Source organism: Oryzias latipes, chromosome 12 (genome assembly GCF_053564925.1).
Source record: "Oryzias latipes strain Hd-rR chromosome 12, Olatipes_Hd-rR_3.1".
Classification (NCBI taxonomy): Eukaryota; Metazoa; Chordata; class Actinopteri; order Beloniformes; family Adrianichthyidae; genus Oryzias; species Oryzias latipes.
The window spans coordinates 27,646,634-27,670,059 of NC_136248.1; the positions used below are offsets into that span (position 1 = coordinate 27,646,634).

General features: G+C 39.2%; 1 protein-coding gene across 6 annotated transcripts in view; it reads right to left on the reverse strand.

The window, feature by feature from the left end:
• Nucleotides 1-6,385: 6,385 nt before the first annotated feature.
• The window catches only part of fcho2 (FCH and mu domain containing endocytic adaptor 2), a 53,899-nt gene continuing 36,858 nt past the window's right edge, over nt 6,386-23,426 (reverse strand). Inside the window, exons 16-28 of one of the 6 annotated variants that reach the window (XM_078955953.1) lie at nt 22,398-22,437; nt 22,223-22,308; nt 18,572-19,039; nt 18,112-18,227; nt 15,938-16,067; nt 15,547-15,606; nt 14,211-14,322; nt 11,116-11,271; nt 10,417-10,549; nt 8,710-8,909; nt 8,562-8,626; nt 8,312-8,476; nt 6,386-8,230 (exon numbers count right to left, since the gene is read on the reverse strand). In XM_078955953.1, coding sequence (XP_078812079.1) covers nt 8,208-8,230; nt 8,312-8,476; nt 8,562-8,626; nt 8,710-8,909; nt 10,417-10,549; nt 11,116-11,271; nt 14,211-14,322; nt 15,547-15,606; nt 15,938-16,067; nt 18,112-18,227; nt 18,572-19,039; nt 22,223-22,308; nt 22,398-22,437 — 1,754 coding nt within the window. In that variant the 3' untranslated portion in view covers nt 6,386-8,207. Of the gene's footprint in view, nt 8,231-8,311; nt 8,477-8,561; nt 8,627-8,709; nt 8,910-10,416; nt 10,550-11,115; nt 11,272-14,210; nt 14,323-15,546; nt 15,610-15,937; nt 16,068-18,111; nt 18,228-18,571; nt 19,040-22,222; nt 22,309-22,397; nt 22,438-23,426 lie in introns of all 6 variants that reach the window. The other 5 variants (XM_078955952.1, XM_078955956.1, XM_078955955.1 and 2 more) reach the window with 5 other exon arrangements.

The window sequence follows — 23,426 nt, forward strand, 5'->3', positions numbered from 1 at the left end:
TTACAGTAATTTGTCATTTGGCAACAAGTCAATATGTGAGGAGGGAGAGCTTTATCAGAAATTGATGGTCTTGTTTAAAAGGATTTGGAGTCTTCATCCCCCATTTCCTTTGTTCATCAACGTGTCTGACGAGATTCATTTTCGTTTTCAGCAAAGTGAGCTTTGGTGAGCTGACCTCGCCTGTGTTTCTTCCTTTTCTCTATAGTTTGGCTCTTTTTTGTGCTGTATTAAGTATCTTAAACAGCACAATTTAATAATAATTAACAATTATTGTCAATGTTTTGGAGTATAAGCTGCGTTTTTTGCATCGTTTGGCCGGGGCTGGGACTTATATTCAGGTGCAACTTATATGTGACTGTTAAAGAAAATAAATAGCAGCAACCACTAGAGGGCACTGTAGATGTTTGCATCAGTATTTGCTGCTCACAGCAAAATGGAAGAAGCACCACTTCTTCAGGCCTTGTCACACAGCCACTACATACAGGCTTTCGTGATCCATGTGTGATACTCATGTAGGTAATTTATAAGTGTTTCTTGTGCTCATCATTCATCGATGTGCGCAGATGTCCTTCGAGGGTTTCCGTCGACGATTCTATATGTGAATCTGGTTTTGAGCTGGTCAGAATATTGGGTTGTTTGAGAATTACGCAGTTTATGCATATTTTACGTAGTTTATAAGCAATTATTACGTAAATCTCACACAATTGTGAGATTTGTGGCTTTTCACGACCGATCCATGTCTAACAGACTTTTCACGCACGTACCATCGATGTTTAACTTTTATATCACATATACGGCACACATATGCTAAAATTATATAATTGACGCATGAATCACTAATAAATTTCATATAAGCAGCACAATAATCATGCACAGTTCATGTTCTACGTTGATTTATGTGTTTTTTGCGTAATTTATTCGTACTTCTACCGTGGTTTTAACGTGGTTTTCATTCGTGATGCATCTGTAAAAATTTCATGTAAAGAACCACAACCTTTTTCATTTTTTACACTTGTATTTACATTTGACCAATTTCATCCATGCAATATGCACAAAATGTGGCTGTGTGACGTGGCTTTTATTCCGGGCGTGTTCCAAAGAGGAAAACAGAGGATAAAGAATTCAACAGATTAAGGAATTTGAAGGGCAATAAAGAGTTTGGTTGAATTGTTAGCATGTTATTTTTAATGCTATGGGTATCTATAGTTATTGTTCATATGTGACACTGTTATACTACATTTCTCCTAGTTTCATGAAGCTAAATAAGCATCAATGTTTTACTGTGGTGAATTGTGCAGATATTCAGTCTATTATTGTTATCTATTTCGTTATTATAATTTGTCTTTCAAGATGAAATGTTTGCTCTTGGTCCTGTAATTTGTCAAATAAGTTTCTCCAAAAAGAACTACTTATATTGGAGTTTTTGCTTCTTTATAATGGGTTTTTTGGCTGCTACGAGTTACAGTCCAAAAAGGAGTAAAACCCATTGACTGTATATGAGAACTGGACTGAGTGACTCCTCTCCCTTGCCGTTCCAAACAGGAAATACTACCTGGCTCCAAGAATCCAAAATCCCATAGACTTCTATTGAGAAATAATGACTTTTTACTCAATCCTTCTATTTGTCAGAACAAGCATTGTTTCCCTGATATCTTTTCTTTTAGCAAGTTCTTGCTAAACCTAATTTTTGTCATGATTTTTCTGTAGTGTAAATTATGCAAGTTATAAACTGACCAATCAGATGCGTCAATAAAAACATTTGGTGCCTGCCAGCCCCCATGTCCAATTTTCAAAACCTTTGATTGGCAGATTTCATGTAGTCTGCTGTCAAGTGGGTTCACAACAGAATCCCTGCTTATTTGCAAGAGTGGTTGCCATAGAAATTCTGACTTGGACCAATCACTGCTTACGGACGTTGTCTGGCTCCAACATGGTGGTGTCCGCATTGCAAAAAAATGATGACTGAATTGATTTAATTTGGTTGGAGCCATAAGTTTCCCTTTTATGAGCCAGAAGAACTCCAGTTCTTGTATACAGTCAATGATTAAAGACAAAAAGACACTTTAAAATGACTGGAGGTTCTTTCACTTCTTTGAAAAAGATGATGTTCTGGCCAGTAAAGATCTCACCATCCCAGCAGGGTTTACTTCAGTTCTTGCTCTTACACACTTGATCCAAATGACTTTGGCTGATTTTTCTGAGCCAAACTCAACGATTCTGCTCATTGGAATCAGGTGTTGGAGGAGGAAAACTAAGCAAAACATGCAGACCATCGGTCCATAAGAAGCAGAACCTAGAACCAGTGCATGTAGACTTTTAGAAGCTGTTCGTGCAACATGATCTTTGACATTACAGCAACAGAATGAAGAAAAGGACATAACATGAGAGGCTGTGCCGATCCACCAAAGATCCAACTTATGAGTTAAGGAATGATCATATCTGAGTCATCCCCTCCCCCAAGCGCACACTTACACACATGCCCGCTTACCATGACAAATAGCCTTTGACATGCCTCTTTCAGCATGGCACGAAAGGGTCCACTCCCTGTCCTCAGGGCAGAGCAGGGATCCAGAGGTCTTCCCAAGAAATATGAAGGTGCAGAACTATTAAACTGAAATAAATTTTAGGACTTAAGGGAGACCCCAAAGATAATTTAAACGAGAGGTGGGCCACATTTTTCCATCTGTGAAAAGCTACTGAACATCCTTTGCTGTCAGACAAAACTGTTGTGATGATTAACAGTGGATTGTGTTGATCTTTTCAGCACAGAAGGCAACAGAATTTGTCGAGTGGAAAATGTGGATCTCCCCTCGGATGGGCGTCTCGACGTGATCTGGGTTTGAGTTATTCTGAAAAGATCTTCTGGGTTTCTTTGGAGCAAGTGGGAGCAGCAGAGGAGAGGAATCTGTGTTAATGCAATAAGCCGACACTATTGCTTGTTTGTTCAGATGGTTTTCCTCGCGGTGAAGAGGGAGATCAAATGGGCACATCGATTATAAATTGTCCATAAATTTTACTGATGCTGCTCTGGCTCTTTGGATCGTAGAATAACTCAGCTCTAAGGCTCCAGGGGGTACTTGAACAAACAGAACTGTGATGGTGGACAACAGAGACTAAATGCTCCGTCTGCTCGGACCGTTTCATGCGAGTGACACTGATGTTAAGCCTTTCCAGACACCCACAGCTTGACCGACCCATAACCTGCAAGTTTCTGTTTTAAAAACATATATATAGTCTCTGAAAATGGTCTGAGCAGCTATGATAATAATTTGCATATAAAACCACATTAGTGCGTGATCAATCTTCATACCTCGACCCCTAATGAGCCATTGGTGAGCAGCTCGCTGTGGTGTTGGACTGAACACATAATACTAGTTTCTGTTGCCCCAATTCCTTTTTCTACACAGAATCACACAGTTCAATCTTATCAACAAGGAAAAAACAGAACAAGTACTTTAAGGAACCCACTGAATCGCTTTTAGGATACCAACATAGCAACTTTTGGGCAAAGCTGGGGAACACTCTGGACAGGTCACCCGTCTGTTGCCACACACTCATACTTGCACACACACTTAGGGGCAATATAGTCTCCAATTACCCTATGAAGCATGTTTTTGGAATGTGGAAGGAAGCCGCAGTGTGAGGAGAAGATGCAAACTCCATACAGAAAAGCCCCATCCAGGACGTGCTAACTACTACACCATTGTGCAGCTGAGGATTTTATATCAGCAGGTCAGAGACTCACTTCGATCATCTCTTGATCCATTTTCAAAACAGTCCTAGTGGTCTTTCAGTTAAAATTTGAAAAAATTGTGTTTTTGCAGTTTCTGCAGTGGCAGCAGTTAAGTTATGTCCCATCATCCATCTGTTGACACCATTGACTGTATAATAGAGCTGGACAGAGTTGAGGTCACGCACAGAAAATGCCTTACTTTCGGCTCCAGCCAAACAAAGCCAATTCAGTCGCCATTTTTCCGCACCATGGACGTCGCCATGTTGGAGCCAGGCGACAGGGATTGATCCGGGTCGGTCTGAGTCAACCGCAACTACTATTGCCAGTCATGAGACAGCTTATTGGAGGTTTACCCCCCTTTCACTGAAAGCGGTTCAGGAGAATCTGTCAATCAAACGTTCAAAGTGGGGCCAGCAGACACCACATGCTTAATATGCCATCAGCTTGTGCTAAAATGTTATTTTTTTACCTCATTTTGTAAAATAGTGAAACTTACAAATAAAAATGTACAATTTTGGAAAATATATACATTTGGTTAATTTAGTTAACATCACTATTTTACCTGTAAAGCCCACACAGAGTTAGTTCAGGAAATGCTTTGGCCACACACACACACACAGACACACAGACGGATTAGCACTCTTTCTGAACACGACTTCAGCTCTCACATCTCAATTTGCCCTTTCAGAAAATACCATCAACCACCAGAAACCCCCAGTTCTTTCCTTCCCAGTCTGACGGAGTCAAGTGGGGAGGGGAGAAGCAGAGCCTCCACCGATGGCTCACACATCATTTGGCTGTGAAGAAGAAGCAGCGAAAAGGCCGTGATTCAAACAGCAAGGAGGTCTTCAGTCACACACACATATGGGGGATGATTGAGGATACGGTAAATATGCATGGGGTGTTGATGTAGTGCCGAGGCTGTACGCGCGGTCGTCAATACATCCTGCTGTAAGCAAATCTCTGCGTGAGGCTCTCATAACGCACACCGAGCATTAGTAACACATGTGCTTGTGTCTCAAAGATTTGTTTTGATGATCTGTTATTCTGAAAGCTTGGAGGGAGTCAGGCAGCCTTAGAAACCTCTTCCACATGGATTCGGGTCAAAACTAATCAGCTACTTTTGACTTTAGATAATTTCTTATGACAACTTTTTGAAAAAACTGAATGATAAACATCTTTGGAGAGATAAGCTTGATGCCGTTTCCAATAAAATTGCTAAATTTTATGTTAAAACTAGTGCAGTCATGTGATTATTATTTTTGTGTGTGTGTGTGTGTGGTTAATTAATCATGACCTGAAATTAAATAATCGAATTTATCTATTTTAAACCTAACCTAATAATTGCTCTTAAAAAAAAGCATCATTTTAAGGTATTTTCATTTAAATTTTTGGCTTTGTGGAACAATAAAAGATCAAAATACAATTTTAAAAGTGGTTTTATGAAATAAAACAGACTTCAAACCTTTACTTTTACACCACTAATGGGTATTTTTTATCGATAAAAAATTAGATTGATGTAATTAAAAAAAAAAAGAAATGACATGCTAATTTGTCTGTAATTAAAGAGTCACAATAAACGCAATAATTTTACAAGCCCAGTCAAAACCAGCAACAAGGCTTTCAATGTGACAGCAGAAGAAGGAATGAAAACCTCGGACCTTTCATTTAACATCATAAACATCTAACCTGGTTAAGCCGAGACAAGAACACTGATTTTGACCAAAATAGTAAGACTATTATTAATAAATTGAATTTTAATGATAATAAAGCAGGTGTTATTTTCAGATCATATCAATATACCCCCCACCTTGTGGCCTGATTTGAAACAATGATTCCTGATGATTACCTGTTGTGTGATTAGTGACAAGAATTTCTTAAATATTGCAACAAATTAATTTCTAATGACAAATTTATTTTTTTTGCACATTTTGTATTTGTATTTTTGCGCATGTTGAACACCCTTCATTCTTTTGCACATTGCTGTTGTTCTTCTCTTCTTTTTTCTTTCTCTTTTTTTTTGCACTGAACTGCTGTAGCAATTGAATTTCCCCAATGTGGGATCAATAAAGAATATCTCTAACTCTAAGCACTATGCACCTCATCTTTGTCCTTTGATTTGATCAAACCTTATGGATTGTTTAAATGATCAGCACTTGTTATTGTGAAAAAACTATAAATATCTGATCAGAAGTTAAAAAGCAGATAATAATAATTTAAAACTCAATTGTTAGGTAAAGCAAATTAGGGGCTGGATTTTATAAATTAGCTTCCTTCTACTCCTTTTCAGGTAATTAATTAAATTACTTATGACACTTAATATTTAATGGTTTTAAATGTGTCATGTATCAAATGTAAAGTGACAATATGTGCATTTCAGATTTAGAGTAATTATAATAGAATAATTTCTATGTGTATGTGGGTCTATAAGTGTGTGTAAAATAAAAAAAATCAAATCCGATAAATCTAATTATCTTTAAAATAACCTGTTTTTACTGAAACTGAAAGGACTTTGATAAACTATTGTTTAATATTAAGTTTGTGTTTTGCTATATTTTTATTTTACCTACAGCTTTCAATTTTCTTTATGATGTAGAATGAAAATAAAAGTAATCATAACGTATAGGGTGGCAACAAAAAACACACTCCAAGTAGTCATTTTCATATATTTGTATATATCCATATATTACACATTTAATACAGACGATAAGAAATCATAAAATAGACAAAAAGTGACTGAAATATAAGGAAAAAGGTGAGAATCATCTTACACAATGTTGTTTTTTTAGTTGTTTAATACAACAAATAGAAAAGAGAGAAGCTGAATTTAGAAAGAGCTTTTTTTAAAGGATAATCTTAAAGTTGTATCGGGTCAGCAAGAACCAGCTTGCTAATACTGAACAGTTCTAGGGTCTACACAGCCATTTTTAAAATGTGCTCATCTTTTTGGAGAAAAAGAAGCAATAAACAGAATGCTTTCCATTAAGTAAACAATGTTAGATCTTTCTTAGACTGATTTTTTTAAAGTATTTTAAAAAATTCAGAGGCAGAGAAAATGGAAAAGAAATTGTACATTTTTGAAGATAAATTTGTGACCAAAATAAAGGTTTCAAATGCCTTCCAACATCTAATAAGCGGTTTCTTTTGTCGACACCTAATTAAAAATAGGAACTTTTTCTACTATTCTATTGGAGGGTTGCTTCAGGTTAAATGATTATTGTATTAAACTCCTCTCCTAAAAAGGTTTCAGCAATTTGGAATCACAGTTTTTAGACAATTTATGCAACAACAAAAAGTGCCACAGGGCCACCTACTAATGGATTTTGCCTCCAAAAGATATAAATCAGCCTCTGCAGAAGCAGCCCTTCATTAAAAAAAGACAAGAGAGAAGCACCAAGAGTCAAAAGTGACCACATTTTTTGCTTTGCAAAACCTGCTGAAGAAAATCCCAGCATGCACTGGTGCAAAAGGCAAGAGAGGTGAGTGATCCAGCCCAACTTTAACGGCAGAGTTTCTAACCACAGGAGAGGTCCGGATGAGGCGTTTTTTTAATCCCACTGAGACGCTCTGAGCCAACGCCGTGAGGCAGACGGTGACAGCAAACAATCGCAGATCCATCGCCATTTCACTTCTGGAAGATGAGACGCGTTCCCTTCAACATCCAAGTATTAGAAGTAAAAAAACACAATCGGGGCACGTTGGTGCCGCCGTTGTTAACTGCGCTGCGGTGCACAAAAAACGTATAAAATTTAGGTACAATTATCATTTACAGCACACAGAAGGGTGGTTAAAAGTTCAATTTGGTGCAAATGTCCCTGGATGTTTGACCCCTAAACAATCCAACTCTAGAGGGTTTTAAGAAAAACTGATCAGAATCCAGAAAAGGTGATTGTTCAGAAAAAACTAATTACTTTTTTGCCTTTTGTTTATAGTAGAAGAGAAGGCACTGATGTCAGATTTTTTTTTTTTTTTTTTTGCACTCCAATATTGTTTTAAAGGTCAGACTGATGTGAGTAATGTAAAAGACGGATTCCACCTTCATCGCTTCATTGCACATAATTGACACAGACAGAGAAAAACACAAACATCAGTAAAGAAAGCAGGTCTGGGGTGTTATTTACAGTTAGGAGGGAAAAAATGTTTTTTCTTCTCAGAGAAGAGGGAAAAAAGGTATTTGGAGGATTATTAGTGCACTTTTTTTTCTTGTTTTATGATTTCAAATACAATAAAGATTTATAGCTAGTCAATAAATCCTTTCTTTCCTGTACAAAAAGGAATAGATCAGAACTATTAGACTTTATATCTACACGTTTCCTGAAAGCGCATCTTAAGTTTTCTTTTATTCTTTTTTTTTTCAACAGTGTTCAATACTCAGTGCTGCCTTATGTAGTGAGATTCTCGCTTCCTGTGTGAACCGCCGCAGCTCCATTCCCCCAAGTTTTCTGTCAAATAAGGGCTTTTCTTTCCGGTTACCTCAGCAGTCCGCCATGTAACGCCCTGAGGAGACAGACAGATGATTTCTTTTTGAGACGTGGCGGTCTACATGGACCATCAGCAGTGTGGAAGAATGCGACTAACCGGTGGCAAATCTTTTCTTGCTGAGGGAAAGCCTGTATCCAGAGCCCAGCAGCTCCATGTCCACTCCAGACAGGGTGGCGCCCTCGCTCATGAACTGCACTGCCAGAGTGGACGGGTTGGACGGCCCATGTGAGAGATCAAATTTAGCCCTTATAGACCCCGCACCTGAGGGACGGACATGTAAAAGGGGTGAGGAAACTGGACAACTCTTGTTTAAAACACTCTTGTTAAAGTTTGAATGAGCTCACACCTTCGTTTTCTGATTTACTGGAGAGGTCGCTTAGTTTCCAGAGACACTTATTCTGCTCTGAACTCCTGAAATAATAAGGTGGTACAGTTGAAGCTTAGAGGGTTCAGCAAAAGGAAGACGTTCTGGTATGTCCACATGCGCGTCTCACCATATGGAGTTGGGCAGAGATTGCACGCTGGTGACTCCTCCGTCTACAGGGACCAAGACCTGCAGGTTGGTGAGCGAGCCTGGGGAGTCCATGGATTCTGGGTTGTAGCGGTAATCCACCCGCAGGTCTGTTGTGCTTGGTGTGCACTTCCAGTAGACGGCCAGGTTGAGCGGGGTGGAATGGATTCCGTCAGACTGCACCTGAATGCAGCAACATGAAATGTCTAGTTTTTCTGTGACTAATAAAGTTTAACTTGTAACGCAGAAACCCTGCACTTCAATCACTGGGATTCATAAATGAGGGACTCGGCTTTGGCCCGGGACGCGCTGAGGGTGTCAGTGGGTGGAGTCCAAGACCAACATGGAGGAGAATCTGACTGTTATCCTCCTGAACTTTATGATATTGTTCTTATTAATAACAAAAAACTCCTCTAATCTTGTTCTTATTTGTATTTTTTTCCCTCTTTAGATTAATGCGGAACAGTCAGTCATCAAACTGGGTCAAAGAAAGCCAGAAGCACAGCTGAAAGCGTCTGTTATGCAGACACAGCTCCTGCAGTAGATGCTGAACCTCACCGTACTGGTGAGTCTCATGAATCCATGGAGATGCAATTACTGACGCTTTTTTAGAGCTCTCCAAAATAAATAAACCTGATCTCTCAACATCATCCATGTCCTCCATGCCATAACTGTATGTAAGACCATTAAAAGGTGAATTTCTAACAAACTCCTGCTGCTCTGCAGAAACTATGACCTAGAAAACGACTGATGGGGCAGCGGTAGGGCCGTCGACCCACGATCGTAAGATTGCAGGTTCGATTCCCGCCTTGCACGCCCATGAGTCGAAGTGTCCTTGGGCAAGACACTGAACCCCTAATTGCCTCTGGTGGTAGGTTGGCGCCTGTGTTTGGCAGCGGAGCCGCCACCAGTGAATGTGAATGAGTGTGTGAATGTGTGTGTGACTGGGACTGTGACTGTAAAGCGCTTTGTCCTTGTAGGTAGAAAAGCGCTATATAAGTATACGCCATCTACCATTTACAGGTGTTTGGAAAAATGGCATAATCATTATTACAAGACCCTGGGAACGCTTTTACAATAGATAAAAAGATGATCGGGGGGGGGGTTAACCCTGGAGAACCCAAAAACTACTTTTTAGGCGCTTTAAGGTAATTTGATTATTTTTTTGTTCTTTTATTTTGGGTAGCAGCAATGAAGATCAACCTACATAATAAATGTAAAAAAAAAAAAAAAACGAAAAAACAAAACAGCGGCCAAATTAAATTTTGTGGGTTCTCAAAAGTTAACCTGCTAACATGATTTTAAAAATATAAAATCTTTGTTTTTTTTTTGTGGAGCACATATAAACAACATTTAACACATTTTCGTGTTGACTTACAGAGCTGTAGAGTGAAACTATTGTTGAATTTCTGAACGGGACGTTGTTTCAGGCAAACCATGAATGTTGGACCAGAATGAAACATTAGTTTTAATTTATTGAGATAAACAGCCAAACATAAAAACCCCAATGAAGCCGTGTAAGTCTGTGGATGATGGTTTACTTCCAAAAGAAAGAGGATATCAGAGCACTGAAGGTGAACGCTCACTCCAGCAAAAACAGTGCAGATGAAATATGGCAACCTAATCAGAATCATATTCAACGCAGTCGTATTTCTTCTTTTAAGAGGCTCAGATAACAAAAACTTCTCACCTGGTATTTCAGGATGTCCACGTTGTAGTAAGAAGCTGAAGGGTTCTGCTCGGAGGCTTTTCTGAGGTAGGTTGTCAGTGCTTGCATGTTGAACCAGAAACTCTTGGAGTCTGAATCACTTTGGGAAGGGTCACTGGACAAAAGCCAAACACACACACACAAGGAATAATCAGAAGCTCAATCAATCGCTATAGCTTTGTGTGTGAAGCTCCAACAGCTTGGAAAATATGAGGCTGTTATATCCAAGCAGCTACTAAATCGTGAACTTCGGTTGATTTGATTAGCCTTGCCATGTGGTCGGGAGGAACCAGAGCGAAGAGCAAATAAAGATGTAGTTTCTTTATGACTTTCTCTAGTGGCAAAAACAGCCGGCCTTACATATTTAGCACCTTACTGAAAGCTGGGCTGACTGTGAGGTAAAATACACATTCAATACGTTGTGCTCCAACAAACGAGGTGAGAAAGGCAATAAAGTGTTGGATGAGTCTGGTGCTGAATGAAGCTGCAGTTTAATGAAGTGTTTCCTTCAGAAGAGACACGAGCAGCTGAGAACCTGAACGTCTGCGGGAGAATACTTCTCTGACGGCCTAATGACAGCTTTATGTCCTCGTGATAATTGAATTACCCTCCAGTGACGCAGAGGCCACTTCCTTCCAGCTCAAGTCTGTCTTTGACCAGAGCGTTTTGGGGGATCCTCACCTGTGGAGTAGCTGCACGTTGGGGAGGATCTGCTCCAGCCTGCTGGCATTCTTCAGTTTGAAGGTGAGGACAGCGGGGGACGGGTTGGACGTGAAGACTTTGATGATGCCCATAGGGAATGAGAGCGTCATGTCTCCTGTGATCTTCACAATGCACCTGTGGAGAAACCACCAGGTAAAATCCCCTGATTTACAGAATTACTGCAAAAGTGAACAAAAGTTCTCTAAGGCAGTGGTTCCCTACCTAAGGCTACAGACCAGTTTAACCCATCCCTCCATCCATTTTCTTAACCTGCTATATCCCTTTTGGGGTCACAGGGTTGCCAGAGCCTGTTCCAGCTACTGTTGGGTAAAGGCAGGGTTCACCAACAAGCAAACTCCAAATAGAAAGGTCCCAACTGGGATTCAAACCAGGACGTTCTTGCTATAAGGCGAAAGACCACTGCGCTACCGGACCTATATAATGTCAGACGACATATTCATGGAGTGGTCTGAACAAGGCTGAAGTTGGGGTTCGATTTCTTTTTAGCCTCCAGTTTCCCTTGCCTTTTAAGGCAGTCTTCATCCTCTGTAAAACATCTGTTTAAACTTGTTCTCTAGATTTTATGAAAGCACCATTAAAATGTGATCCACATTGTCCCTTAATGCATAACTATCAAAGTAAAAGCTACAAAATCACACGCCAACTTTAATCTTGTCCGACTTTTAAGGTGCGAAAAAACAGTCACTGGAAGTGGTGTTTTCTAAATAGAATATGAATCATGCATCCACCATTTGAACAAATTTATTGGCAGAATTCTCGTAAAATTAGATACTCACTGTTTGTTTGTTTGTACTGAGCCTGTACACGGTCAGTGCAACAACACATTTTCCCGGTCTGGGATCAATAAAGTGTCTTTATCTTATCTTATTAGACAGCCGGTTGCTGAAGATTATGCATTATTATTGTTGTCTCAATAAATACAATTTTGGAGTCAATACTCCTGGTTTCTGTTTGCAAAAGATGTAGTTTTCTTTTATTTTGAAGTTGAAGGCTCTTCGTCCGTTTCCTCACTGACTCTTCTGCCACAAAAAAATATTTCCAAATATGTTTTTTCATTAACTTTGCTGGCTTGGGGATTTCAGTTTTGCTGACGGTGCTGCCGCTTTAAGAAAGTAGCGGATGGATTTTCAACAAGAGCGACTTGGAATTTGTCATTATTGGGTCGGATGTGGTGAAGAGAATCCAGTAGTTTTCTAAAACACAACTTCTTTCAGTTTATAAATAAAACAGAAAAAAATGTGGCTTGTGTTTTTTTTCTATGCAGCTGGTACCAACTTCCCCATGGACCGGTACCGGTCTGCAGCCTGGATGTTGGGGACCACTGCTCTAAAGCACAAAGCACCATCAGAACTGTCTCATAGGAATCCAGCGGCTGCACACGGTAACAGAGAACCAAAAACTAACTTGTGTTCACCCTGGAAGGATAAATACATTTTAATGTAACACAAAAATGGTACAACTGAACAAAACCGATGTCCACAGCAATATTTCCATTACATCCTGATTAAGTTCATATCTTAAGACATTATCATGCAAACAAACTCTTTAATCACCTTTATCTTATTCCTGAAATTTATAGAATGATTTCATTTATCTGAAACATGTTAATAGTTAAACACCTAGTTTGCAATGGAAACAAGCATTTGCAGGAAGCACTTCCTGTGTTTCCTGACGGTTTTATGACTTTTCATCCGCAGACAAAGTTTTTAAGGCATTTGTATCTTCAGTTTTGCTTTTGTCCAACTGTCCTGAGCGTCTTGGAGAGCTAAAAACCACTATGCTGGGCACGTAAACACAGTCACTGCAAATTTTCCACAATGTGCTGATTTATCTACTGTCCAGTTTGATCATTTTTATACATTTTAGTTATAAAAGGAGTTTTAAAAGATCTACTAAAACGTTGGTGTTACAGTCTTCTCTCATTTATTGCGTGAATTATGTTGCCTGCAAAAGGTGAAATTCGCAAAGTATAATTATAGATATTTTAAGCCTATAAAACTCCTCACTACGCACTTTATACCCTTTACTCAGACAAACATGGACAATTTCACTTTTCTCTCTTGTTACAAATGCTCAAAGTTTCAACCTTCATGGAGAAATAAGTCCAGTATTTTAGAATGAAAACAAAGATCTGAACGCCATCAAATATTTATGTAGATTTGGCAACCTGAAGGCACTCCTGTACAGGAGACACAGCATGGAGGATAATAGGTGACAAAGTCAACAGCCAATCAGGAAGCAGAACCCAGTTTGTTGTTAAAGTATAAAATATATATATATTTTTTTAATTCTGCAAAAAAGTGAGACCACGATAAGGTGAACTGCGATGTAGCGACAGACCACTGTAATTGGTATTAAAGTAAAAATAATCCTTTGCAGGATTTTTCCAACATAAACTGCTGTTTAAAGTCAAAAACCAGAATTGTTAATAGATTTATTCCGACTTCAAGTAACTTTTTGACTCGTTCACAGGTGTTGGTGTAGGCTTGAAAATGATTCATCTTTTTATCATCAGGATTTTGTTGTAGAGTAAAAAATGCATTTTCCTTTTCTGAATAAAAATAATTATAAATATAGTTTATTACTTATTCTATGTGTGTAGGGATGGTATAGTTCTTGTGGCGCTTCTGCAACTGCATGAGAGGACTGGATAATATTGGGGGACACTGGGGAGGGGGTGTCTTGGCTGGGGTGTTTGCTCCCCTCTGCTGGTCTTGAACTCGCACAGGGCTTTGGCTGCATAACTTATATAAAAAAAATTCCATTTGCTAATCTCCTGCAAAAATAAGCCTTTTTGCACAGCAGCAATTTAGCGGCAGTTAACCAATAAAAGACTGTATGTTTTTCTCTGATGTGGAATCTGACTCGGAATCTGCTCATGCAGGTAATCCCTTCTGAAAGAACGGTGCCAGACTCGCGCAGAACGTTACACGCATGCAGAACGAGCGGGGTAGAACTGTCTCCCTGCTGCAAGCTGGACTGTGAAACTCCGCAGTGACACTGGAGGTATAGAAAATAAAGTTGCGGTCTTTGGGTTGTCACGTGAGACTCACTTAGTGGGATCAGCTCCTTTGAAGTAGGCATTAACTGACTCTGTGAAGGCCACGGCAATGGGCAAGGCATCTTGGGATGCCAGGGTCACAGGGCTGGGACCGCGAGACGTTCCTGAGAATGAAAAAAACATGGGTTTGACCCAGCTGCAGATTGAAAAACAAACAGAGCAGTCAGGATTAGAAGCATGCAAAAGATGGTTTACATCTTTATGGCATTTCATCAGACGAGGTCTGCATTCAAACGCTGTTATTTTTAGATTTTTGTGCAGCAGCTGCTTTCTTTTTTAAAGGCCCACTCCTATGAAATTCCTGTTTTTGGTGTTTTTAACATGTTCTTGTAGCATTTTTTGCACGATGGTGGATATATATAAATAAAATTGGGATTAAAACTGCGTTTCTGAGCATTTCTTTTTATTCAAATCGCTGTGAATCAGGAGCAGATGAAAAAATTCAGTGGGAAAAAGCTTTTTTTAAAACTACAATTGGAAGGTCAATAGCTCAACATGTTTTGATAGCTTGCTGGCTTTTGGTACTTTATATATACACAAGTTACTCAATGTCGTTTGAGAGAAAACTGCAGGCGGTGAAGAGGAATATGTTGGCGCTGGTTTGGCACTTTGTCGTAATGATCTTCTGCCAATCAACGGGTTTCATCGTGTGACGACACTCGCTCTGCCCTAACCATTCCATTCTATTCTTCAACCAACAGGGGCCCAGCCGCATTTAAAGGCTTTTAAGCGGGGTCAAGTTTAATAGGCCCATTTTAAATGGAAATGATCAAAATACTGGTCCGGTACGGAACATGTACGTCTTTGTTTTCCCCCCAAACTGTACAGCTGATTAACTCCAATATTGCTCATCATTTTTGTTGCAGCGCTAATGTTAGGTTGGCGTTGTGAGGGGCTGTAAGCTAGCGGGAGAGAATGTAAGCAAAGGGATGATGGGAAATGAACGGAGGCTCACTACGGACCATTGCGACCACAACTCTGAGGTGAATTTCTGATTAACTGCTGCCGCTCTGCAGAATCTATGTCATAGAAAACGTATTTGATTATGGCTAAAAGACCACTGGGAATGCCTTTATAATAGATCAAAAGATGATTGGAGTGGGACTTTTAAAAGAATCCATTTGATTAAACAGAGAAGCATTAGACAAAATGGTCAGGAATCATTGCTGAGAGTTTCCTGCTGACAAACAAACTTGTTAGGGGAATAACTCATAATGCAGATCAGCTGCAAAGACGCTTATCCAGCCGTCTGTCTGCCAGGCCAGACTGGGGGTTAGTCATTCAGCTAAACCAGAGGAGAGCTCCCCCAGCGTAAGGCTGGACTGTACCTGCTGGCGTCTCGCACCGCTTCTCAAAGGTCGGCAGCTTCGCTACAAACAGATCATCTTCTGCTGACCACAATAAAAGTGTGGAGAAGAGAGAAGATAGAAAATGAGAGGAAAGATGGTGGTGGTCGTGTCTTTCTTCACATCAGTGAATTCTGATTAAACATTTCTATGGAAGAGGATTTTAGAAGATGAGCTCGGAGGGGAAGACTCACTTTGGCTTAGTGGAAAGAGAGGAGACAGGGAGAGCAGGTCTGTCTCAAAGGAGGAAAAGAGGGGAGGAAAAGTGAGGGGGAGGAGATGGAGGGGATGGTGGCACAATGTGGTGCAGAAAGAAAAATATGTTTGCTGAGAAGGTGGGAAGGAGGTGAAGAGCGGACGAAAAGGGTCGTACCAACAGTGGGGGTGTTCACAGCGCTGAGTGATGCGTTCGAGGACAAAGAAGACGAACTCTCAGCTCGGGCGAGCGGTGCGGTCGATGGAGGGCTGCCGTTGGATGTTTTTGGCGGGCTGAAAGGGCGTCCCTGACAGAAAATATACAAATTGATTGACAAATACAAATGGATGTTCCATTAATAAACCAGTCATAAAAACAAAGAAAAAAATGCCTCTTTGGCCAAAAGACTAAATATTTTCCCCTTTTAACAAATGATTTACATAAATGATCACCAAATAAAAACGTTTACAGGTTTTTCTATTCATTGTAAACTCCTAGAGCAGGGGCCCCCAAACTGCGGCACGGGGGCCGGACCCGGCCCGCCCATGCATTTGACCCGGCCCCCAAAATGATTCTTATCTTTTTGCAATTTTTTTTTTTTTTTTTAGCATAACCACGTGATCGAGACTCATGGAAGCACGGAAAAGTGAAGCATGGTGAACTGGGTCTGCCCAACGGAATCTCGGGATTTGTTTCCTCACGTCAACAAAGCTTATTTGAATTGAAATGTCAGCTAACCTAAAAATGTTGCTACTGCAACCTCACTTTGCCCCAGTCGTAGAACTGCCAAATGGTTAGGGAAGAGAAAACTTGATTTAGAATGCAGGGTATTTAACCTGTGGTGGACAAACAAGTATTTTTTTGTTCAACATAAAGAAAAGCCGGTTTGTATCATCTGCCAATAGATGGTGGCGGTATTCAAAGAAGACAATCTATACCGATATTATGAATCCCGTCCCAAAGAGAAATATGATGGCTTGCAAATGTGAGCAAACAAACTCTCTAAGCTATTATAGCCATTAAGCAATTAAGTTATTATATGTTTGCTGATTCTTACTGTTTTCTTTTTTTTTGGTGAAGAACCCAGACAGGATTATTTGAAATCAGGTCGGGTTATCTATATTTGGTTATGTGTGGCTTTCTGGGAAACAATAAATATTTACATTTAGGCAACCCTGCGACTGTCACACTTTATCTGTTTCAAACTGACCCTGGCCCCCGATCAGAGAATGGAAACGTCCAGTGGCCTTCACTGGAAAAAGTTTGGGGACCCCTGTCCTAGAGCCTCATTTTTTTTTTAGCTTTCTTGTTCTTACAGTCACAATTTGGGGATAAAACTTACAGATATGAAATGTTCTGAAATTCTGCTCTTAGACTGAAGACTAAATCCAATAAAAACACTCCAATTGTAATTACAAATGTAAGTTTCTTTAAAAAAAAACCCTATTTAGTTCAAACACTAGACAAGTTCATTAAACTCTACCAGTGGTAGGAACCAGTGGTCCCTAACCTTTTTCCAGGCCGCGGACCGATTTAATGTCATACAATGTTTTCATGGACCAGCTTGTAAAAGGATGAAGAGAATCCGCATAAATAAAACAAAAAACAATTTTTGTTTTGTGAACACAGAGGGAAGAATTTTTTTTTCCCCTTTGTGGTCTGGTACCAACTGTTGCAGGGACCAGTACTAGTCTGCAGGGTTGAGGACCACTGATTTAAACCACCAACAAAATTAAGAAAATGTTTTTAATCAGCCAGTCAGCCTTTAAAAAGATCCACCCCTAAAACTAAAATATACAGTTTTGTTTTAGTGTCATTGTATACACAAAGAAGAATGGCTGGAACTCATGAGGCCATAACAGGAGCTTTCTAAAAGGATTTATTAAAAACAAAAAGTGTAGATAATTAAACCAATTCAATTTTTTCTCCAGCAATTATTGTCCTTAAAAAAAGGAAGAAAACACAATATTTCGAAAGTTTTGAAAACATATTAGTGATAACCAAGGGCAAGAATCAAAAAAGTGAGCAAACTCCACAACAAATTAAAAAAAAAGTACATTTCTGTAAATAAAGTTCCTGAAGAGTTTTAAAAGCAGTTGCATTTTTGAACAAAGTGTTTAAAAGTTCCCTCCAACTGTAAAGCACAGCAGTGAAACTATCATTGTTTGTGATTGCAGTGTTCAAAAATATAATGCGTACAGGCAACTGTTTTCATATTTACAAACTTTTTTCATGGTTTTACCCCAAATTATGATCAATTTGCATCCACACAAGAACTGAAGTAGGAACCAAAAATTTTGAATGACTAACGCGATCAGAATAATGTACACATCCATGTTTCTTATACTCACAATTTCATTGATTCCTGTGAGTTTTGCAGTGGGAAGTTTGGGCCTGGAAGAGGGTCGGGGTGGGGGCATGAGGGCTCCGGTTGCCAGGGGTGTTATGGGTCGGTTTGGTAATGGCACTAGAAGAAGAAAAAAAGAAATTTCAAATCGAGAAAAAAACACTTATTCTGCATTTTTGGTTAAAAAAAAAAGCACAAGTGTTCGACTTTTTATACATGCAAAAAAACAAAAAACAAATCAAATCATGCAACACATTCTTGAGTTTTCAGTAAAACCTTAAAAAAATCTGAATCAACAAAGAGATAAAACATGTTTCATGAGAATTTGGTCAAAAACATAATTATGTTGTAAATCAGGAGGGGGGTGTCAGACACGTCAGAAAATAAAAACCATGAAATAGAAGCACAAAAAATGAATAAATGTTTAATAAAAAGTCACGTCAGTCACAGTTCATGCTGTGTACCATTCATCAGTTTCCCTGATGGGCCCGCGCTCTTTGGCCTATCAGAGGAGACATCAGGGAAACAGAAAGGGTTGGCCTCTCTGCAGGCCGCCGCATCATCATACAGAAGGTTGCTGGTCCTGCCGGAGCCCGAATGCAGCAGCTCCTTCACAGATGAGCTCAGGTGACGCGGCGGAGCAAAGTTATCACTGAAAGCCGTCCACTGGTTCTGGGACCAGGTAAAGGCCGTGACGGTGTCGGCGCTCTTTGGAGGGCTGGCAGCGCCGGGGCTTTTAATGGGGTCTATTGGTTCAGTGGGACGGGTGGTGGGGGCACTTTGAGCTCTCGCTGGGGCGGGTTTGAGAGCTTGAAACTGTGCTTCTGGTGACTGCCAGGGTGAAGATGAGGAAGAAGAGAAAGAGGAGACATCTTTGGAAAGCTGACACTCTGCCAGAGGAGGAGAGCGCATCTGCTGTGGCGCGAAGTCCACTGAAAGAAGCAGCGTGGGTGACAGAAGCGATAAAGGTGAAAGGGTTAAAGGATGAAAGATCAGTTCATCAGACAGACAGGTGAATTCCTGAAGGACTGTTTGAATTAAAGAGGCTGAAAGTAGCTGAAATGAGGCATGAAACCTAGAAAAAACTCAATTAATGTGTTGCTCCAGTTAAAATCTGTTTTTTTTTTAAAACAGCTACAGTTTTACATAAAGTCAAGGCTGGAGGTAACTACAAATAACTTCATACTGATGTGTAATATGAGCTGTAGAACAATTCCCCATCCCTGTTTTTCTGTGCACAGTGAAGATGGTTGGTTCCACCTTTGGCCAGCAGGCCAATCTAAAAAAAAAGTAGCCAAAAAGAAAGGTGTTTGGTTAATTGAGGTCTTCTTAACAAAGCAGGGAGGATGTGACCTCGCACTGTCAGTGTTATAATATGATCACACCAGGCATGTGATGCATGTTCAAGAACACGCTTTTTGGACTGGTGCAAAATGTCGAAGTGGTACAAATAGTTTTTTGTTATGAATGTTTTTCTTTTTCTGTTGCTTCTGCTTGAAATAGATCTAAATCTAAATATAAATCTGGCTCCAGGCTTTATATTTCACAGCTCTATTCCGATATATAAAGGGCTCGGTGTCATAGAGTTCCGGCACAAATCGCAATTATTAATTTCTTCTAAATTATTTTCAAACGGTTGGTACTTCGGTAAATTAACCCCATCTATTCGTCACTACCAAATCAAAGTCCCTGATTGGTAAAAGTTCAATGTGCATTTGATGTATACGCGTTTTGTACGTGACAGTGTTAAAAACTTGCGTAGCGACGCTGGAACGAAAAGTTCTGAACGCGGAAGCCCGAAGTGTGCATATATGTACGTTTACATAGACTTTTCACTTGAACGTGCGTAGCTGAGGGTGGTGTAAAAGCACTTTTTAAACCAGCACCCACCATCCGTTCCCAAATGTGACCCAAACCAGAAAATAGTAATTGTTGCAGTTCCTCTAGAGGCCACTGGAGGCAGATGTCAGAAATAAAAGATTTTACACGAAACTTAAAAAGTCAGATTTTACACCAAAACTAAACATCTGTACAGCGTGATATAAAAAATCTTTATTGATATGATTTGGTTTTCCATTCATGAGAGTAAAGGAAGGAATTCATTTAAAAATGTAGTTTATTGGAACTTAAGTTTGGGCATTTTCAGGGGCATGAGTTTTTGATTGGCAGGTGAGTGGGTCCAACAAAACTTCAAATTTTACTTTCTTCCTTTATGTCTTTTTTTTACAGTTTAAAATTCAATTGGTGATGTCACATATTAAAGGTGTAAAGATGAAGTTTGTATGATGGAGATTGTTTTTCTTTTCTTAAAAAGCACAATACACACAAGATAATTGATTTACAGTGAATGAGTATGACTGGACGTTTACTCGTCAAAAAAAAAAAAGACAAGTCTACGGTAGTTAGAATTTTAGGTCTCCTAAACGTGTAGAGCATTACAACAGGACAGCTTCCTAAAGTCACTGATCTTCAGGGAAAAACTTGATTTAAATATGCAGAAATGCTAAATTGCATGCATTTTGCATAAAAATTCAATTCTATTGAGCTAAGATACTAAAAAGGAGTAATAAAATGGTGAAAGTCCCTGCAGGTTAACGTCCACCTGGATGTACACACAGTTTACCTGCTGCCTCTGGCAGGAAGACGTCAGAGTCATTCGTCAGACAAGATGAAGACGAAGAGATTGAAAAGGAGACAGAGGCAAGGTCTGACAAAAATAAAGTAAATCAAACAACACATTAACATTTAAACTCAAAAAAAGACTTTCACAGGAAAGAAAATAAATGATTCGCATACAAATCTTCATAAATAAAATCAATGAAGAGGTCAAATGTAACAAATGAAAAAAACATTTTCAACATTTTTGGACTTTTTCAGGACTTGGTTTCAAAACCTGTTGGAGTTTAAGCTGCAAACACCTCATCAGGGTCCAGAGACTGAATCCACCCAGCTGAGGTGAACCCTCATCCCTGTATCCTGATGGGGGCACCTGTTGATGCTCTTCTGACTTTTAAGCTGAGACCTTTGACAGTAACGAGACTCTGTTTGACAACATACGTGCCAGCGGGCTTTAGAGCCGACCCGCTGACCCCAACTAGGTGCCAATTAACTGTGGATTATGCTTAACCTGGGTAATGGGTCAGTGCTAATGTCACTCTGTTTGAACGCTGGTGTCAAACACAAATCCACTGTATGCGAATTAAAAAACAAACGCTGAAACGGTCAAATCATGAAAGATGGAAAACAAAAACAGACACAGAAAAAGGGAACAAGAATTTCAAAGGAAACAGAAATGGACTTTTGTTTTTGATATTTGTCTTTGTTCTCTATTATTTTAGTAAGATTTAGATCAAATGTTATTGGGAGAATGTTTACATTGTCACAGTTTTCCCTTAAAGATCCACTGAATAAAAAAACTATAAATATCTTTGAGTGCAGAAGTCATATGATGTCTTAGTTAACAAGTCTTTGAGAACTAAAATGAACCTATACAAGAATTACATTTTGTTGTATTGTGGCCGCAAACTCAGGTCGTTGTCATAAACGAGAAATTCTTTTGGATCGACCTATCTGGATAAAAGGATTTTTTAGGAAAAATATATGAAAAATGTGAAAAAACTGAACTTTTAAAAAACTTTTATGATTTCTTTGTTTTATTCAACCAGATATTCACAGCATGAAAAAACACCAGAAATGTCTGTAAAACCAGTTAAATATATTGTTAAACATTTAAAAAAAAAATTTATAAAAAAAATAAAATAAAACCTTTTTACATTTAAGTACAAATGTGGGTAATTTTATGTCCTAATTACATTTTACAAGAAAAAAATAATCCAAACTGTCTATCATACCTTTTCTTTTGTTTCTAAAACTATATATAAAAACAAACATTTAAGCTTTTAAAGTTAGATATGTTTTTTAAAAAAAGCCTACATTTAAGATTCATTTTAATGTTTTTTGCCAAAAAGATTCCCATTTACTATACATGTGTATACATAATATACATAAATGTATTTTTTCTGAACAATTTCACACCAATCAACAATAATAAATACAAATCTGTGCCAGAAAATAAAAGCACACAGTTTACGATGTTTTCAGGCTATAGATGTTACCTGCAGATGATGGGCCATAGGAGGAGGCTCCGCCGGGCTGAGGCGCGCTCAATGGGTCCAGAGACAGGAGGTCGTTATTAGTGAGACTGCCAGAGGAGAGGAGGACAGTATTTTTTTTAAGTTTTGAGAAAGTTTTAAAATTTAATAGGATCAAAACAGTGGAAGATGGACTCACTCGAAGGATGCTGGCCCTCTGGATTTGGCGAGTTCATCACCTGCAGCAGGACAAACAAAGAACGATTTATGCAAATTTGCACATAAAAACAAACAAAAGACATTTGAAGTGGAAAAAAGAAATGTCCAGCATTCTCATATATTAAGAGAAACTGCAATTGAAATGGGTCCCGCCAAAAACCAAAAGGTCACCCGACTAAAAAAAAAAAATTTAAATAAACACCTTTTCCCACTGAGTTAGAGAGGAATCCAACACCGGTTAAAAGTTGAATACCTGTTTATCCAAATTGCTAACAGGTACTGAGTTTGGTAGAAGATTTGGGTTAGAGTTTTATCAGGAAGTAAAATTGATTTCTTTAAATTCTGCAAACAGGTTAAGTCAATTTGGATTTTTTTTAATTCAGTGGAAGCACTTCCAAACAGAGGATAGAGGGATTCTCCTGTGTGCCCCCCTGACTGAAATGTTATGATGCGAGTGACCCGGAGGAGCACTTATTTATCAGATTTAAAAGCCCCCAAACTTTAAGCGGTTCATGAGTAAACCTTTCATCATAAGACTCAAGAGTCAGTGGTGTTAGCTGGAGTCAGCTTGATGCGGGAAAGGCTCCCTGTGAGAGGACAGGGATGAGGACTGGGGCAGACTTTTGGGGTTAAAGGGAGGGCAGGGTTAAAGGCCAACTACTGTAGTGAAAACGTACTCACCAGAGCCCTGAGGCTTAGGCTTTAATGCAGATACTCCAGTCAATCCTGAGTGTATGTAGAGTATACATCTATCAATGCTTTTTTTTTTTTTTTTAAATCAATACATAGTATTGACTCAGGCCAAAACGCAGAGAATGAAAGCCCACAAAGCAGACTAGATAAGTCAATGTTGAAGCAAAGATTCAGTTCATATCGTAGAGGACAGCAGTTTCATTTGTTTATTAAATACACAGCAATGCAGGTCTGTTTGTAACATATGAGCATGTGTGTGGACAGGCCACCCCCCTTTTAGATTTATTATACATTTACCACTGACAGAAATGATTTT